Source organism: Cnephaeus nilssonii (genome assembly GCF_951640355.1).
Source record: "Cnephaeus nilssonii genome assembly, chromosome: 9".
In the NCBI taxonomy this organism is placed as follows: Eukaryota; Metazoa; Chordata; class Mammalia; order Chiroptera; family Vespertilionidae; genus Cnephaeus; species Cnephaeus nilssonii.
This window is the reverse complement of record NC_137080.1, coordinates 70,508,207-70,529,151: the sequence shown is the minus strand read 5'-3', so window position 1 is coordinate 70,529,151 and position 20,945 is coordinate 70,508,207. Positions and strand designations below refer to the sequence as shown.

The following is a 20,945-nucleotide window of genomic DNA, read 5'->3' as shown; positions in this document are numbered from 1 at the left end:
TTCCATACATCATGACTCCTTGTACCTAACAACTTAGAGATATTCTCTTATATAACCACAGAGCAGTTATCATCATAAATAAATTTAACATTAATGCTATACTTTTGTCTAATATTAATAATCCAATTGTTCAGGTGATCCAATAATGTCCTTTGTAATATTTTTTCCTAGAGTAAGAAATCTCATCTTAATGAGATGTTGCTTTCAGTTGTCATGTATCTTTATTGTCTTTTAACAACTAGAACATTTCCACAGCCTTTTATTGTCTGTTATGACATGGACATTTTTGAAGGATATTTTCCTCCCTTTGTGTTTTGAAGAGAATATTCATCATTTTGAGTTTGACTACTATTTCCTCATAACTAGATTCAGGTTATACATTCTTGGCTGAAATCCTTCATAGATGATGATGTGTATGTTTCAGGGTATCACTTATGGAGGTGTATGATAGGTATTTGTCCCTCATTGGTGAAGTTAATTTTGATCACCTTGGTTAAGATCTTTACTGACTTTTTTCCATTGTATACTATTCCATTCTATAATTATGGCTTTTTTTCTTCCTTGCAGTCATGAAATCTGTGGGGAGATACTATAAAATCATGCATATCTACTATTAATCAAAACTACCTCCTAGATTTAATATCCATTGATGAGTCTAGTCTAAACCAGTCTTTACTTAGATACACAATGATAATTTTCCAGCTCTCTCAGTTTCTGCACAGCTAGTTCTCACAAAGGTATGATAGTTGTTAACTTTCTCTGTGAGAGAAGAGTTTGTAGCTTCCTAGTGAGTCATCTTGCTGACCCACATCTTTGCTATTAAAGCACAAATTTTTCTTAAAATCTAAAGCTCTGCAAGATTCCCCTCATACATTCAACATTTGATCACTCTCTACCTTGGATATCTGCTTATTTCGGTACACCTCTTTAATCCCTTTAAATTGAACAAGTCCCATTGAAGGTCTTTTGCTACCAAATGTTCATTCTTGTTCTGAGTGGTGGACCTCAAGATTTCTAAAATAGATTACTTTAATTCCCAGAGCATTTTTACCCCCCTCACCTGAGGATATGTTTACTGATTTTAGAGAGACAGAGAGAGACACAGAAAGAGAAACATCGATTTGAGAAAGAATCATTGATCATTGCTTCCTGTACGCACCCAGATCCTTTGGGAATCGAACCCGAAACCTTTAATTGTATAGGATGATGCTCCAACCAAGCTGGCCACCTGGCCAGGGCCCAGAGCTTTGTTTTTCATGATGAACTCAAACCACAGTCTATTCAACAAATAAATAGCTTTCAGTCTTCACATACTATAAGCTATGAGGTTATACTGATGATCCTCATAGATGCATATCTGCTCTGTTCTCAGAGAATTATAGATTTAGGGCTCTCCATTTTATGTCCTCTATCTCATTACGTTTTGACTTTAGCCAAGGTTCTGCTGTGCCAGAGCTATGTTCTGTTCAGTTAGTAAAGAAAAAAGAAAGAATAATGTAAGACTTTTTGCAGCATTATTAACCTATGATTTGCCTTTAGGTCTATGAGTAAGTGCATGCAATTTTACCATGGCTTCCTGGCTCATAAATGCTCCTTAAAAAATTTATTACAATAAAAATCTAATGGATAGAAAATAACCTTTTCTCCATCCTTAACTACTAGTATATGAAGTCTTAAGACTTTATCTCTCCATTTCAACCTAAGCTGTTTGACAAATTTTAGATGAACTGAGTACACACCTCATTACTGGAGCAAAAATGGAAAATAAACATACTTTCTATTTGCTGGATTATTATCAGAACCTACTGGGAGTGGTGGGAACAAACAATTGAACCTATTGGCTAATTGCTAACAGAAGGAATGCTTAAGTGTCAATTATTGAAAACATAAAAATTATCCCTTTAGTCAGGCTTTCTTTAGCTCCCAGATGGATAATGCTTTCTTTAGCTCTCAGTTATTTGGGTGGCTGTTCTGTTCCAAACTATCTTTGCAGACCTCAAGATGGGACATTAGTACTTAAAAATTAAGTACTCTATAAAATCACTTGATTGCCTTATGATAGTTAGAGACATCTGGTGATTCCTGCTTTCAAAATCTTCTAAGGAGAGGTGTTCTACTGCATGTTTTTTTGGAGCAGAATTTGGGTGTTTAAAAAATGCCAACTTAATACAGTAAAAACACCCCAAAACATTCAAACACATGAAGGCTAAATAGCATGTTTTTAAACAATGAATGGGTTACCAACGAGATCAAGAAAGAAATAAAAAAAACTTCCTGGAAACAAATAAAAATGAATACACAGCAACCCCAAATCTCTGGGACACAGCAAGAGCAGTCCTGAGAGGGAAGTTCATAGCACTATAGGCATACCTCAAAAAACAAGAAAAATCAGTAATAAACTATTTAACTCTACAACTTAAAGAACTAGAAAGAGAACAACAAGAAAAGCCCAGAGTAAGTAGAAGGAAGGAAATAATAAAGATTAGAGCAGAAATAAGTAACAGAGAGACTAAAAAAATAATACAAAAAAATCAATGAAACCAGGAGCTGGTTCTTTGAAAAGATAAACAAAAATTGATAAACCGCTAGCCAGACTCATCAAGAGACAAAGAGAGGACCCAAATAAATAAAATCAGAAACGAAAGTGGAGAAGTAACCACCGACATCACAGAAATACAAAGGATTGTAAGAAAATACTATGAACAACTATATGCCAACAAGCTGGACAATGTGGATGAAATGGACAAATTTCTAGAAAAATACAATCTCCCAAAACTAAATCAGGAGGAATCAGAATACCTGAATAAGAGAATAACAATTGATAAAATAGAAGCAGTAAAAAAACCCCACAAAAAACAAAAAACAAACAAACAAAAACTCCCAGCAAACAAAAGCCCAGGTCCAGATGGCTTCACAGGGGAGTTTTAACAAACATTCAGAGAAGAACTAACACCTATATTCTCAAAATATTTCAGAAAATCCAAGAGGAAGTAACACTTCCAAACTCTTTTTATGAGGCCAGCATAATCCTAATTCCAAAACCAGATAAAGACACTACAAAGAAAGAGAATTACAGGCCAATATCCCTGATAAACAAGATGCTAAAATCCTCAACAAGATATTAGCAAACACATCCAGCAATATATTAAAAAGATCATACACCATGACCAAGTGGGATTTATTCCAGGGATGCAAGACTGTACAATATTTGCAAATCAATAAATGTAATACATCACATAAACAAATTAAAAGACAAAAATCACATGATCATATCAATAGATGCAGAAAAAGCATTTGACAAAATCCAACACCCATTCTTTTTTAAAAAAAATATATTTTATTGATTTTCCACAGAGAGGAAGGGAGAGGGATAGAGAGCCAGAAACATCGATGAGAGAGAACCATCCATCAGCTGCCTCCTGCACACCCCCCACCGGAGATGTGCCCACAACCAGGGCACATGTCCTTGACCGGAATCGAACCTGGGATCCTTCAGTCCGGAGGCCGACGCTCTGTCCACTGAGCCCAACCGGTCAGGGCCCAACACCCATTCTTGATAAAAACTCTCAGCAAAGTAGGAATAGGGGGAGCATGATCTCAACATGATAAAGGCCATATATGACAAACCTACAGGCAACATCATACTCAATGGGCAAAAACTAAAACGATTTTCCCTAAGAACAGGAACAAGACAGGGATATCTGCTTTCACCACTCTTATTCAACATAGTACTGAAGTTCTAGCCACAGCGATCAGATAAGAAGAAGAAATAAAAGGCATCCAAATTGGAAAGGAGGAAGTAAAACCCCTCATTATTCATAGAAGACATGATATTGTACATAGAAAACCTTTAGGACTCCATCAAAAAAACTACTAGATTTAGTAAATGAATTTAGCAATGTAGCAGGATACAAAGTCAACCCTCAAAATCAATGGCTTTTTATACAGCAATAATAATGAATCCTCAGAAAGAGAAATTCTGATTTCTATTGCAAAAAAAAAAAAAAATTAAGATACTTAGGAATAAACTTAACCAATGAGGAAGAAGACCTGTATTTGGAAATCTACAGGATATTGAAAAAAGAGATAGAAGAAGATATAAACAAGTGGAAAAATATACCGTGTTCATCGACTGGTAGAATCAACATCATTAAAATGTCCATACTACACAAGACAATCTACAGATTCAATGCAATCCCTATTAAAATACCAATGGCATATTTCACAAACCTAGAATAAATACTCCAAAAATTCATATGGAATCAAAAGAGAACCTGAATAGCCACAGCAATCTTGAGGAAGAAAAGCAAAGTTGGAGGAATCACAATACCAAATTTCAAGTTATACTGCAAAGCCACCGTAATCAAACAGCCTGGTATTGGCACAAAAACAGGCAAATAGATCAATGGAACATAATAGAGAACCCAGAAATCTATCCAAGCCATTATGCTCAATTAATATTTGACAAGGGAGGCAAGAGCATACAATGGAGCCCAGGCAGTCTCTTCAATAAATGGTGTTGGGGAAAATTGGACAGCTACATGCAAAGAAATGAAACTAGACCACCAACTTACACCATACACAAGAATAAACTCAAAATGGAGGTCATAAACGATAAAAACCCTAGAAGAAACTGTAGGCAGCAAAATCTCAGACATCTCTCATAGCAATATGTCTACAGATATATCTCCTAAGGCAAAGGATAAAATTAACAAATGGGTCTATATCAAAATAAAAAGCTTCTTCACAGCAAAAGAAACAATCAACAAAACAAAAAGAGAACCAACTCTATGGGAAAATATATTTGGCAATGGTACATCTGATAAAGGGTTAATATCCAAAATATATAAGGAACTCATATAACTTATGAGGAAGATAAACAATCCAATTAAAAAATGGGCAAAGGACTTAAATAGATACTTCTCCAATGTGGACATACAGAAAGCCAAGAGACATATGAAAAATGCTCAAGGTCACTAATCATACGAGAGATGCAAATCAAAACAACAGTGAAGTACCATCTCACACCTGTCAGAATGACTACCATCAACAAATCAACAAATGACAACTGCTGGCGAGGATGCAGAGAAAAGGGAACCCTCATACACCTCTGGTAGGAATGCAGACTGGTGCGGCCATTATGGAAAGCATGGAGTTTCCTAAATAAATTAAATATGGATCTGCCATTTGATCCCATTCTAGGAATATATCCTAAGAAACCAAAGCACTGATCAGAAAGGATATATGCACCCCTATGTTCATAGCAACACAATTTATAATAGCTAAGATTTGGAAACAGCCCAAGTGCCCATCAGTAGAGGAGTGGATAAAAAAACGTGGTACATTTATACCATGGGATACTATGCAGCAGTACAAAAAAAGAATCTCTTACCCTTTGAGACAGCATGGAGGGACCTGGAGAGTATCATGCTAAGTGAAATAAGCCAGTCAGAGAAAGACAAGTATCACATGATCACACTCATATGTGGAATCTAATGAACAACATAAACTGATGAATGGAGTGGATCCAGAGACATGGAAGCATGGAACAGAGTGTGGAATCTCAGAGGGAAGTCGGGGAGGGTGGGTGGGTGGGAGGTAATCAACCAAAGACCTTAAATGCATATATGCATAACCCATGCTGAAGGCCTGGGGCAGGGAGGAGGGGGGTGAGGGGGCAGGCTGGAGGGGGTCAATGGGGGAAAAAAGGGCACATATGTAATTCTTTCAACAATAAAGAATTATTTAAAAAAAAAAGAGTGTACCCTTGAAATGTTTATATAAAAAAGAAAAGAAAAATGCCAAGCTAAACTATTTAATTTGCATAATGAAACATCAGCTTTGTCACCTATAAATCTGAAAAATAAAGCATGTAGTGATTCTTTCAAATTCTTTCAGATGGCAGCAAAATCTCAGACATCTCTCATAGCAGTATCTTTATGGATATCTCTCCTAGGACAATGGAAACTAAGGAGAAAATAAACAAATGAGACTACATCAAAATAAAGAGCTTCTGCACAGCAAAAGAAACCATCAACAAAATAACAAGAGAGCCCACTGCATGGGAGAACATATTTGCCAATGTTATCACCGATAAGCGTTTCATCTCCAACATTTACAGGGAACTTATACAGCTTAACAAAAGGAAAACAAACAACCCAATCAAAAAATGGACAAAGGACCTAAATAGACATTTCTCCAAAATGAACATACAAAAGGCCAAGAGACATATGAAAAAATGCTCATCCGAGGGATGCAAATCAAAACAACAACCAGATACCACCTCACACCTGTCAGAATGACTATCATAAACAAATCAACAAATGACAAATGTTAGTGAGACTATCTAGAAAAGGGACCCCTCATACACTGCTGGTGGGAATGCAGACTGGTGCAGCCTCTGTGCAAAACAGTTTGGAGTTTCCATAAAAAATTAAAAATGGCCAAAACCGGTTTGGCTCAGTGGATAGAACGTTGGCCTGCGGACTGAAAGGTCCCAGGTTCGATTCCAGTCAAGGGCATGTACCTTGGTTGCGGGCACATCCCCAATAGGGCGTGTGCAGGAGGCAGCTGATCGATGTTTCTCAGCGATGTTTCTAACTCTCTGTCCCTCTCCCTTCCTCTCTGTAAAAAATCAATAAAATATATTAAAAAAAATTAAAAATGAAACACCCATTTGACCAAGTGATCCCACTTCTAGGAATATATTCCAAGAATTCAGAAACACCCATCAGAAGGAATATATACACCCCTATGTTCATAGCAGCACAATTTACAATAGCTAAGATTTGGAAACAGCCTAAGTGCCCACCTGCTGATAAATGGATTAAAAGCTGTGGTACATCTACACAATGGAATCTAAGTAACAAAATAAACTGATGAACGGAGTGGATCCAGAGACATGGAGACATCGACCAGACTGTCAAACCTCAGAGAGAATGCAGGGGAGGGTGGAAGCGGGGGGGAGGGTGGGGGGGGGCACGCACGGAGGGGAGAGGAGATCAATCAATGAACTCATGTGAGTATATGCATAACCTATGGACACAGACAGTAGAGTGGTGAGGGCTGGGGGCGGGGTGAATGGGGGATTGGAGAGGGCAATGCAGGAAAAAGGGACACATATAATACTTTCAACAATAAAGATTTATTAAAAAAATAAAAATAGGAGTTCTAAAATATTTTAACTTAAGAACCTGAAACGGATTCATATTTTAAAAATGAAAATGATAAAAATATCTATGTCAACATGTCCTACATTTGAGTGTAATCTGACACTTTTTTCTTTCCTCTGTAGGATGGCTAATATTTACAGGGTGTGTGCTAGGTACTTGGCTGGCCTCTTTATTTCAAAGACTCCTCATTACAACCTTTATGAGGTGTGCTAGGAAACAGAATCCTGCCTCTCAGACCATCGGCTTCATAACCAATGCCTGTGATATTCCTTGGTCACTGGAAGAGCATGGTACAGGAAGGGTCACTTTTAGGTTTCTTAAGATAAATTATGCAGATTTTAACAAAAGAAAGGCATGACATAATGAGATGTTTTGCAATCTTTATATATCTCCCTCTATGGTGGTGAGAAAGTTCGCTTGTCACTTTTTAATATTTCTATTATAAACTAGAGGGAGCATGTCTCTCAGTTCTCCAAATTAGAAGGCAAAGTTTGTGGCTGGATCTCATTCATGTCAGATTTAAAGAAGGTGGACAGACCTGCTTCAGGGAAAGAGGCAACCAAGTCCTGTTCATAGAAACTGATTGTAAGCAAACCTTTTTTTTTTTTTTTTTTGGTCTGCCTTCCTAAGATGGGGAACCAGGTATTTATAGCTCAACATGTGAAACACTAAAGGGAGGAAACTTTAGCAGTAGTGGGCTGAAAATCCAACATGAGTGCTTTTTGTTTATTAATATTATCTTAAAAAGAAAATAAAAAGGACTTCGTTGAAGAAAAACCTCAAGTAGATGTCTGTCTTTGGAGTTTTTAACCTTTGTCTCACAACCTTATAAAAAGTAGTAATCATTAATTTAAGACTTGGCAAGGAGAATGGACTATCCCTGAACTTTGCCCCAAATTCCTCTACAACAGAGATTTTTACATATCCCCTTTTCGCATGTGAGAAGTCTGATATTCAGGTAAGTTAAGTTTACTTGCCCAAGATCCAAGGTTAGAAAATGACAGTTGTGTATATTTTTTTCTAAGACTCACTAGCAACATCTATTCCTTTTGATACTCAAAAAGCATAATGTTGCCCGCTGGTGTGGCTCAGTGGTTAAGTGTTGACCTATGAACCAGGAAGTCATGGTTTGATTCCCAGTCAGGGCACATGTGGGTTTTGGGCTTGATCCCCAATAGGGGGCATGCAGGAGGCAGCCGATTAATGAGTTACTCTCATCATTGATGTTTCTATCCCTCCCTCCCTCCCTTTCCCTTCATCTCTGAAATCAATAAAAATATGTTTTAAAAGAGCATAATGTTTATATAACCTTTAGCATTGTTATATATAATTCATTTTCTCACTGAGTTTCACTTATGGTTTAGCAGGTTGTATTGAGAAGCATAGAAAGAAGACTAAGGAATTAAAATGTGTGTTCCTAGGAATCATAGCTAGTGCCTATTTATTTATTTACTTTTTAAAAGGATTATCAAACTGTAGGGATAGAGGATCTAGTACACATATAATCACACTAGAGGCCTGGTGCACGACATCTATGCACTGTGTGTGTGGGGGGGTGTTCCTCAGCTCGGCTTGCATCCTCTCGCAGTTCAGGACCCCTTGGGGGATGTCCGCCTGCCGGCTTAGGCCCACTCCCTAAGCTGGCAGGCAGACATCCCCCAAGGGGTCCTTAGTGCTGCTGCGGAGGTGGGAGAGGCCCTGCCACCACTGCTGCGCTCGCCAGCCATGAGCCCGGCTTCTGGCTGAGCGGCGCTCCCCCTGTGGAAGCACACTGACCACCAGGGGGCAGCTCCTGCGTTGAGCGTCTGCCCCCTGGTGGTCAGTGCGTGTCATAGTGACCGGTTGTTCTGCTGTTTGGCCGATTTGCATATTAGGGTTTTATTATATAGGATCCCTGGTAATCATCACAATGGGATTACAAGTGGAGAAACAAAGACTAAAGCTGTTTTTATTTTCCTATAAAGAAAGCAAGTGCATTTCCATATGGCTAAATGCACCTGAAAACAGTCACACAGCCTGGCCGGTGTAGCTCAGTGGTTGAGCTTGATCTGTGAACCAGGAGGTCACGGTTTGATTCCCGTTTGGGGCACATACCCAGGTTTAGGGCTTGATCCCTGGTGGGGGCCATGCAGGAGGCAGCCGATCAATGATTCTCTCTCACCACTGATGTTTCTCTCTCTCTCTCCCTCTTACTTCCTCTCTCTGAAAACAATTAAAAAATATATGTAAAAAGCTGTAGCCGGTTTGCTCAGTGGTTAGAGTGTCAGCCTGAGGATTGAAGGGTCTCAGGTTTGGTTCTGGTAAAGGGCACATTCCTTGGTTGCAGGCTCGATCCCTGGCCCTGGTTGGGGCAGTTTAGGAGGCAACCAATCAATGTGTCTCTCTCATCTCAATGTTTCTCTGTCTCTCCCCCTTCCTTCCACTCTTTCTAAAATCAAAGGAAAAGATATCCTTGAGTGAGGATGAACAACAATAACAAAAAGAGAACAGGCACACAGTAATGATTTCTGAAAGCGCCATCTAGAGCGCTATGGACCCATTTTGCTATCATTAGGAAGACCAAAGGCTTGGCAGGAGAGCACCCCATGTTTCAGGAAGGCTGGAAGAACTGAACTTCTCCATGAGCTTGAATTAATTGCAATGAACACTAGGGCTTATTGAACCATAAAGTACCTTTGACATCAAGGGACTAAGTAGCTTAAACATGTGCCTGTTTCATTCAAAATGCCAGCATGTGCTGGGTTTCTTTACCTTAGGGAATGAGAAATGAATGGAAGGAAAATTGTACTACGGATGGAAAGAATGTAAGAAAAATGGAAACATTTTTCAATACTTGGTAGGCTAAAAGTTAAAACCACACATACTATGAAATCTCATTTGGCTAAATGTCAACGATACGCAAGAGCTAGAATTTAGTAGTATAAAACTGTTCAAAGGAAAAAATGCAATTCACCAATAATGTGGGGAAAAATAAATGGAGAGGAGAGATTGTATGACCCAGGAAATGTTATATATGTAGTTGTAACTAATAAATTCTAGCAGGAAAGAGCAATAACACAGAAGAAAAGAGCAAATGAGCAAGATTTGAGTGTATGAGAAAAAAAAATGGGACATATTTTCTATCTCGGAAAATAATCGTAAACCAGAATTTTGTCTAAATTGAATGTTTTAATGACTAAGCTAGATTGCAAAATATTCTACCCTAGTTTAACCTATTATGATTTATTTTTAATTTAAGATCAACAGTCCTTGTGAAATATTCAACTCAGATGCTGTTGTTTGCTGACATGCCTTCTTCACCTTCAGTTTCATTTTTAAAGCTGGTTTAGGGCTCCTGGGTGTTTAAAAGCACTTATCTGAGCTAGTGCCTGGGTCAGACAATGTGACCATTGTGGATTCATGTACTTCTGGAACTAGGCTCAGATATTTTGAATAGCTTTTGGTGGCTATGACCCTTTATGCCATCGGGTTCAAGTGGTCTTTTAATATTTTATTACCACAACACCGTACCTCATGGAATTCCAAAGAAGTTTGGGGTGATGTCACAGTGAAAGAAAATGTGCTGTAGGTGAATGTTTTAAGGGACTTGAAGGATCACTTTTTTTTTTCCAATGGCAAGTCATTCTGAGAGTAAGGGGTAGACGAAATAAGATTTCACTACTTAAATTAGAATGCTAGTATAAAAAACTTCCCCAGCCACTCTCTTCTGAGATATATACATATATTTTAAAATACTTTAGACAATTTAAAATACAGGGACAAGGACATTTCATTAATCAATTCTGCATACCACAGACTGCACAAGCTTCCACTTATTTTGTGTCATGGCTAGCTTTTATATTTTGATTATGAAATCCTATATAATAAAAGGCTAATATGCAAATAGACCGAACAGCGGAACAACCGAACAACCAGTTGCTATGATGTGTGCTGACCACCAGGGGGGCATGCATGGAACATGGCAGGCGTCGGCCACAGTGGGATGGTGGAGCAGGTGATTAGGGGTGCCAGACTGGAAAAGCCCCTAGTAAAAATATAAAAGCTGAGCCCCTAGTAAAAATATAAAAGCTGGCTGTCACATAAAATGTAAAATCTAGTGGTTTCATGGGGTAATGTAAAACTCACTGGATTGGTGGTGTGAAGACTTAAATCCTCACTCAGTCCTGCTCAGTCACAGTTTTGATCTTAACCTCTTTCAAGGTAAAAGAATTAGTATTAAGTGGTTTTTAAGGCTCTTTTCAACCCTAATGTTTGATAACTTATTTAAAGACAAATTTTGGTTTTGAAGATATTTGGCTTTTAATGATTATGCTTTCTTAGACCATTGGAGTGTGATTGCTGTTGATAAAATGTTACCTCTACATTGTTGGTTCCTATGTTATATTTACTGAAGGAATGGCTATTATGAAGGACTGCTACCATCTAGAAAATAGAGTGTTTTTGCTGATGATCTACTGTGCCTTTAAACTTCAAAAATCTGGCTTGCCCTATTGTTACTATCACTAGTCCTTATGTTAACTTGTCCTATTATTTCTTTCAGGTTCTAGTAGCTATTCCTATGGAAGTTATAGAGGTAAAGTTTGGAGTACTTTATTGTTCACTAAAATAAAAAAAACTATTTCTTAAAAATTGTCCCAATCTATTTTTATTATTTTAGAACTATTAAGTTGAAATGTATAACAAAGTTTGTATTCTATACTATAGGATGGGTAATAGAGATTCAACAACAATAAACAAAAATAGGCATAGTCATTGCTCTCAGTTCTATGAAGGAGAAGGCTTGCCTAAAGAAGTAAGGTCTGAGTGAAAACCTGAAGGATAAGTAAGTGTTAGCTGGGTGTGGAGGCTGGGGTAAGGGTCAGGGAATTACAGGAGGAAATGAAATGCAGTTGGAATTCCTGCTTATAGTTTGGGGTTGACAGGCAATAGATAACTATGTTCCTTGCTCTGCCAGTGTTGGCTGAGTGGTAGGTAGTCTAGGAAGAGGAGTCTGAGCTATTGGGCTGCAAGGAGGACAGTGGAGGGATGACTGTGGCCCATCTCTATTAAGGAGGGAACAAGCCTGCCCTGCTCCATTCACCCCCTCCCACCCCATGGCATGCTTGTGATGTGGAGGAAAAACGTAAGGTCTTATGCAAGCTATAAAATAAAGGGGAGATAGCTCAGATCTAGAAGTACACTTAGCACTAGCCAAGCCCATGTGAGGAGCACTCAGGAGACTGTGGGGAGCACTCAGAGGCACTGCCATAATAACTCGCCCCAGTGTTAAGGATGTTATCAATCATAGGTATAAGGAAGAACAGTAAAGCTGATGAGATCTAGAACATTGAAAGCTCCTTATTGTTCCCACTGGACTTGGGCCATTTCATCCCTCAAACGTCTCTTCCTTTGAACCAGAGCTGATGTCTCTTCCTCTTGCTACTCCTGAGAGTTTCGCTTCAAGTGGAAGGTACAGAAGGGAGAAGATCAAAGATGGAGCCTTGCTCTGAAATTGAGTTATGAACCCAAGTTCACTTGATTGGACTGCACTTAGCACAAAACATCTAGAACGTTTAGACTAAACGGACAGGGGGTTTAGAGTTAATAAACTAAAACAATTCTGAAAACAAACCCCTACTACTGAACTGTGAGGACTCTCTTATCTACAATTCCACATATCCTGGGGAGAAAAGAGAGTAGAATCTTTCATTATCATATGTATTTCATTTTACTTTTCCCAAAGGAAACTGACTCAAATTTGTGGGCAGCATGAGCTGAAATTCTGCCTCACCTTGTTCACAGTGGACTCCAGTGGTTCCCAGAGGACAGGAACAGGTGTATCCATGAGGCAACGAGAAACAAGTTGACCCTTTGCTACACTGGTGTGGAGGGGCGTGTTCAGGGTCACAGGTGGAAACTGTCTCCGTGCAGAAGGCTCCTTTCCACCCAGCGGGACAGTCACAGCTGTAGGTTGAGAGAGAAGCCAGCACGATTTGAGCACTTGACAAAGAAAAGAGCTAATAACTGGTTATGGGACTACTGCCCTCCACATCAAGGATTTTAAAAGGCTCAGGACACGGAAATGAAAAGAGAATTTTACAAGAATCATTTCTTTGGACAAAACAGCATTGTAAGTCCCTCTCTTCGCCCCAAGGAGGAAGACTGTGAATGGAGTTGCTGCCTCCTAACCTTAAGCCCTGAGAAAAGAAATTCCCCTTGAGAGATGTTCGGTGCCATTGTTGACATCCAGGCCCAGGTCCTGGGGCTGCAGAAGAAACTGCAGACCCCCTCCAGAGATGAGGCAAATGGTAGCAAATCCCAGGGATGGGTTGTGGCCCTCTGAGAGAGGTTCAGCTTGGGGACACAGGAAGGGGGTCTTGCCCAGAGGGTGTCTTGGTGGCTGAAGAGAACTTGGCAGTAAGAGGCAGTGGCTTAATGACTGGGGCAGGATCTGAGGGGTACTAGGGAGCACCCAGTGTGAAGAGAGACCTTGTCTGGGTTGAGAGAGTGATCCTGGGAGGAGCCCAGCAGGGGAGTCTCGGATGGACCCACTAAAGGTAGACTTGCCAGATAAAATGCATCTAATGAAATTTAAATGTCAGGTAAACGATGAATAAGTTTTACTATAAGTATGTCCCATATAATATTTGAGATATATTTACACTAAAAATTATTGTTTATCTGGAATTCAAAATTATCTGAATGTTCTGCATTCCTCCTTTTACCCCCCATAAACCTGGTCACCTTATGCTAAGGGCACATAGAGAAAGGGTTGGGTTTAAATCCCCATCAGGCCCAGAGAGCACTGGACTCTCAGGCAGCAGTGAGAGTCAAGGAAGCCCATTCCAGGATGCGGTGAGGGGCAGACTGAGGAGAGAGCAGTAGCCGATCGCTCACACCTCCTTCAGAGACCTCCCATTCATGCCACTGGCGGGGCTGGATTTAGTCTTGAAGACCGGAGTGATGCTAGCATTTTGAAGTGGACCCTCAGTGAAATGAGAGTGTATTTGTGAATTAAAGGGCCCATTAATGGAGTCAAAGCAGAAAATTCAACCGACTTCCCCTGTTCATTAACTTTCCTCCCACCATTTTGTATGTAATAGTTGAATATGATTTCACTGAATGGATGAAATACACTTCATTTTTGTTGTCACTTTTGAGATATGTTTGGAAATTTTCACATTCTGCAAACAATAGTGTGATAAAAGTCTTGTAGCTAAATCTTTGTGCAATCCTTGGATAAATTCAAATATCATGACTTCTGGGCTTGGATACATGTTCTAACTTGCCCTCCATAATAACTGTACCAATTGACATTCCCACCTCAGTGAATGAGGATGCTCCTGAAATAATAGGTGCATATATAATTGAAAATATGGAACATTTTTATACGCTTCTTGTTCTTTAGAGACCCAACAATTATTTATTAAAATAAAAATGATTTAGTGTCTGCCTACACATATTTATCAAGAACATGCTGATCTCAAATTCTTATGTTTTCTTTTAGTTTGGACAGTTTAATCAAACTTAGGCTTCACCAAAATTTCTCTTCCTCCTCTTCCTCCCCCCTCCTCTTCCTCCTCATTATTATTTTAGTGTTTACGATGTGCATAACACCACCTTAGGTTATGCAGCGTGTGCAGATGTGTAAGGTGTGAGTCTGGCTGGCTGAGAGGAGGTGTGCTGGGGGAAAGCAGCGCCAGGCAGCATGTGTTGAGGAGTCCAGTGAGTCGCACACAGAATGTGACCAGAATCCTGAAGCCAGCACGGGGAAGAACTCAGGATGAGAACATAACATCACACCACATGTTCAGCAACGCACTGCTGGACTGTGGCTCTAGGAAGGTTTTAAAACAAAGATTCTCATCTACCAGGAACTTACAAATAGAGACATAAGCTCATTGATACAATAAGCATAGAAATCTTCCTTCATTGTGAGCCACACACACATCCTATTTAATGAAATGGCAATATCCTCAGAGACATCTGTCGGTTACCATTTTGTGTATGTGTATGTAATAGTTGTGCAAAATACAAGTTTGAAAAGTTGTATAAGGTTTTCCAAAATGGAGAAAAACAAAATATAAAGTTAACCTGCTACAAAATTACATAATGATTTTGGTTATTGTTTGACAATCAGAAGGCATAAAATATGTAAAGACCTTTTATACAAAATGGACTGTCTTACCAATTTCATAAAATAAATAAAACTATAGTTTTAATTCTTATTAAAGAATTTTTATATAAAATAAAATTCTAATGTGATTACTTTTTCATGATGATTGCACCATCTAGTGGTTCATTTTTATCTTCTGGGGAAAAAACAAAGCAAAGAACAAAATCTCATTGCATTATAGACAGACATGGCCATGGTAAATATTTTTATGTTAAATATAGCTTAAATCACATTAAACATAATATATATAATACAGATACCATAATTCTATTTGAAAAATGATAAATAAAATAAGTCCTCATATGATTTATTTTAGAATGTTTAGGTCTGAAGCAATCCACTATGTCTACAAAGATTTAGAAAATCATTTTTAAATATCATATACTACTTTCTTACATTAGATTTTAAAAGAGATTTTTTGTCAGAATGATTTTGTACAAGCTCAGATATTTCTTTTTCTCTCCTCCCTGGCTTCTTTAGAACCCTGTGACATGTAGTCTCGAATCGTTTTTCATTATTCTCCACTTTGGGTAATGATATATACTACCTTGTCCTGGAGAAGGATGTATGTGAGGTGGCATACCCATAAAGGGGAAAATGTAGAAAAAAAGAGAGAGGTAGATATTAATTCATTTAAACCAAACACACACACACACACACACACACACACACACACACGCACACAGTGGGGCAAAAGTATGTTTACAGTTCTGAGCATGCAAAACACAGAGTTTATTCTTGTATTAATATTAATTATTGTATTACTAGAGGCCAAGTGCATGAAATCTGTGCACAAATAGGGCCCCTAGGCCTGGCCAGTGATCAGGGCCTTCTGGCTGCCGGCCGGGGCCTCCCTTCGTTCCATGCCACCCACTGGTGGTCAGCGCACATCATAGCGAGCAATAGAACTCCTGGTCTCTGGGTTAAACTCCTGTGGGGACACTTTGCATATTAGCCTTTTATATATAGACTAGAGGCCCGGTGCACAAAATTCGTGCACGGGGGGGGGTGTCCTTCAGCCCAGCCTGCCCCCTCTCCAATCTTGGACCCCTTGAGGGATGTCTAACTGCCCGTTTGGGCCCAATCCCATTGGACATCCCTCTCACAATCCAGGACTGCTGGCTCCCAACTGCTCACCTGCCTCTGCCTGATTGCCCCTAACCACTTCTGCCTGCCAGCCTGATCACCCCCTAACCACTTCCCTGCCAGCCTGATCGACAGCTAACTGCTCCCCGGCTGTCCCGATTGCCCCTTACTGCCCCCCCACCCCCCGCCTGCCAAGCTGGTTGCTCCTAACTGTCCTCCCCTGCAGGCCTGGTTGCCCCCAACTGCCCTCCCCTGCTGGCCTGGTCACCCCTAACTGCCCTCACCTTCAGGCCTGGTCCCTGCCAACTGCCCTTCCCTGCAGGCCTGGGTCCCCCTCAATTGCCCTTCCTTCCTGGCCTGGTCTGTCCCAACTGCCCTCCTCTGCTGGCCTGGTCACCCCTAACTATCCACAACTGCTCTCCCCTGCAGGCCATCTTGTGGCGGCCATCTTTTGTCCACATAGGGGCAGCCATCTTTGACCACATGGGGGTGGCCATCTTGTGTCTTGGAATGACGGTCAATTTGCATATTACTCTTTTACTAGATAGGACTAGAGGCCCGGTGCATGAAATTGTGCATGGGGGGTGGGTCCCTCAGCCCGCCTGCACCCTTGCCAATCTGGGACCCCTTGGGGGATGCTTGACTGCCAGAAGTCGGACATCCCTAACACAATCCGGGACCGCTGGCTCCTAACCACTCACCTGCCTGCCTGCCTGATCACCCCTAACCACTCTACCTGCCTGCCTGATTGCCCCTAACTGCTCCCCCCTGCTGGCCTGATCGCCCCCTAACTGCTCCCCCCTGCCAGCCTGATTGCCCCCTAACTGCTCTCCCCTGCCAGCCTGATCGCCCGTAACTACCTCTGCCTGGCCCCTGCCACCATGGCTTTGTCTAGAAGGACGTCTGGAAGATGTCCGGTCTAATTAGCATATTATCCTTTAAAAAAATATTTTATTGATTTTTACAGAGAGGAAGGGAGAGAATTAGAAACATCAATGAGAGAGAAACATCGATCAGCTGCCTCCTGCACACCCCCTACTGGGGATGTGCCCGCAACCAAGGTACATGCCCTTGACCAGAATCAAACCTGGGACCCTTCAGTCCACAAGCCAATGCTCTATTCACTGAGCCAAACCGGTTAGGGTGCATATTATCTTTTTATTAGTATAGATAGATTTTTATATGAACTGTAAACCTACTTTTGCCCCACACCATATATTTGTACATGCTAAGTGTCTGCCACTGTGCTTACTACTGAGGATTCCATAGCACATAAGACCCCATTTCTGGCCTCATGAACTTGCTGTTTGTTGGAGGGATCTGATTAGTAAGCAGACAACATTACACTGTGACAAGTGCTAAAATGAGTACTATGGAATCCACAGGCAGGACGCCTAAGCAACTTTAGTGAGTTCCCGGGAGGCTTCTGCAGTGAGATTTGCCTATAGAAATGAGTGCAGAGGGTGAGGGCAGTAGATTAGGTTGAAAGAAGAGACTGGAGGTCAAGGCTTTGAATAACAGGCCGAGATAGTGTAACTTTTAAGTGACAGACAATGGGGAATGATGAGAATGATGAGGCATATCTGAAGAATAGTAATTTCATATGTATGGGATGACTCCATGATGTAACAATAAACTCTCTACTGATGGACGTTTACTTTTAGTGGGATCTTATTCTATCTTCACCACTAGAACAGGAGTTGGCAAACTTTGCCAATTTACAGTTTGCTTTATGGGCCATAAAGACTTTTTTGCAATGACTCAACCCTGCCACCATTAAAAGCAGTCACAGATAATCTACAAGTGGATGGGTGTGGCTGTATCCCAATAAAACTGTATTAACAAAAACCGGTGTGGTGGGCCAGACTTGGCCCCCAGGACATAGTTAGCTGACCCCTGCACTAGATCATTAGTTCTGTGGAACCAACCAACTAACTAATTCCACGGCAGCAGAGACCAGGTCTGCTTTACTCTGTTGTAGTCCCAGGGCTTCAACAGTTCCTGGCCTATTGTAATTTCTCCCTGAGTATCCCAGGAATAAATACATAAGTAAACGAATGAGTCACAACAAAGACTAGGAAGTGGATGAATGCCAAGAGGCCTGGGCCGGACAACGGCTTTGAGCTGGAAAGGTGGAAGCAAATGTGAGAGGCATCTGGTAAGCGTGTTGGTATGGATGATGAAAGATGATAGTAGTGGCGAGTGTTTACTGAGGCTTACCATGTGCCAGGCACTCTTCTAAGCCTTTTGAATGTATTTACTCATCAAATCCTCCTTCTGACCCTATAAAGAGGGTATGAATAGAATCCTCATTTTGCAGAGGAGGAGCTAGAGGGACAGAGAAGTTGAGCAAATTACATTGCCAGTAATTGGGGAGGGGGAGTGCACACATTAACTGCCTTTCTATGTTTCTCAATCTCATAGAAATCTTTGGGGATTTTAGGATTACATAACTGAAAGAATATGGTGCATTAGTGAGAATAGGGTATTCAGAGAGGAATATGGTTTAAAGGGAAAATATAAAAATCTACTTTTAGCTACACAGAGTTGGAAGTGAGAGCAAGTTATTAAAAGGGCTATTTTTTTGGGTGTGTGTGTGAATTAAGTAGAATAAGCAGGCAAAGGGGCTAAAGCATTTACTACATAATAGCTAAGAGTATTCAAAAGATACTGAGAAATCATTGACATTACACATAGAACTATTTTCTCACCTCATGTCCATTAAAAATTTTTGCACTCCTAAGTTGTTAATACAGAAAGAACAACTTGTGTGTTCTTCTGCCTCTAAACACAGAAGAAAATGTCAGACGTTTTGAGTAACAGCTGGTCATAATGGCAATCAAGAGTTGAGTATTGGAATATGTTTTTATTAATATAGTTAATTATTTTACATCTGTGCACTTAGAATACATGAATTTAAATTCCTAAATTGCAGATAAAGTGTTTGCTTTTTATTGTCAGTTTTATGGCTCAGAAACATCTATGGATTAATTTTTCTCATTACAACAGATATTCAACTTGAAGACTTTAATTTTCTTGTAATTAACCAATTTTAAGACTGCTAGAGTTTAGGATAAACATGGATACATAAAAATTAACTGAAAATGAGATGATGGAAGATTTAATATCTTTTGTTTGAATATCACTTGAACATTATTCACTTGCTTACTAAATAGTCACCAAAAAAGGAGTAACGGTGTACCAATCCACTTTGTTACCAGGTTGAATACAAATACAAAACATAGTTTTGCCCCAAAGACTTAAAGATAATTTATTTTAAAACAATGTATTTCTATGAAATATATATGACATATATAAAATAAAATATTCAACATTTATTAGGATTTCACCTTAGTGCTAGACTGGTTTTGTTGTTGTTAATCCACACCCAAGGATATTTTTCCATTGATTTTTGGAGAGAGTGGAAGGGAGGGTGAGAGACAGAGAGAGAGAAACATCGATGTGAGAGAGACACGTTGATTGGTTGCTTCCCACATGCACCCTGACCAGGGCTGGGAATTGAGCCTGCAACTGAGGTGCATGTCCTTGACGGGAATTGAACCAGGACCCTTCAGTCTGCAGGCCAACACTCTATCTACCGAGCCAAAGAGCTAACGCTAGACACTGTTTTAATTACTTTATATGTACTAACTCGTTTAATTTCTACAATAACTCTACAATTATTAGTCCTCAGTGTGCAGATGAAAAACTGTGCCTTAAAAAAATATAATCTTTACTTAATCTACTTTTGTTGCTGTTAATACTCACCCAAGGTTATTTTTTTTATTAATTTTTTTAAGAGAATGGAAGGAAGGGAGGGAGGGGGAGAAAGAGAGAGAAATATGGATGTGAGATAGACACATCGATTGGTTGCCATTCAAACAAGCCCCCCAACTGGGGCCAGAGATCAAACCTGCAACCCAGGTATGTGTCCTTGACCGGGACTTGAACCTGAGACCCTTTGGTGTGCAAGCCAATGCTCTAACCACTTAGTCACAGGTCAGGGCTTAATATACCGTATTTTCCATCATATAAGACAACTTTTTAACCCAGGAAAATCTTCTATACACCCAGTCATCTTATACATCAGAAAATATGGTACTTTTTCAGTTTACCTATCAGATATATATTCTTACTAGAGGCCCAGTGGTTGAAAATTCATGCACTGGAGAGGGGGGGCGGTGTCCCTCAGCCTGGCCTGCCCCCTCTCACAGTCTGGGAGCCCTCAGGGGCGGGAGGTGACCCGGTGACCAGAGGAAGGTGACGCCCCATCACACCTCTGCTGCTGCCACTGCCAGCAGTGCAAGCCTCAGCCGGCCCTGGTTACCTGAGCTTCATGCGGCCATGGGTGGCTGGGCAGCTGCCATCTAAGGGTTGCCTGCACCTCAGGCCCGCCCTGGGCGGCTGAGCAGCTGACATCCAATGCTTGCCTGTGCCTTGGGCCGGCCCTGGGCAGCTGGGGGTCTGAGGGCAAGTCCGGCTGCACTGCATGCCTGCCACCCCCCCCCCCCCACCTTGGCGAGGCTGAAAAG

The 20,945-nt window shown here is 40.4% G+C and overlaps 1 protein-coding gene across 1 annotated transcript in view; it reads right to left on the bottom strand.

Annotated features, from left to right (window-relative positions):
* The window catches only part of EYS (eyes shut homolog), a gene marked incomplete at its 5' end in the record, with an annotated part of 1,363,978 nt that overhangs the window by 25,836 nt on the left and 1,317,197 nt on the right, over window positions 1-20,945 (bottom strand). Inside the window, 1 exon segment of the mRNA XM_079781621.1 lies at window positions 12,943-13,115. Within this exon segment, the coding sequence (XP_079637747.1) occupies window positions 12,943-13,115 (173 nt within the window).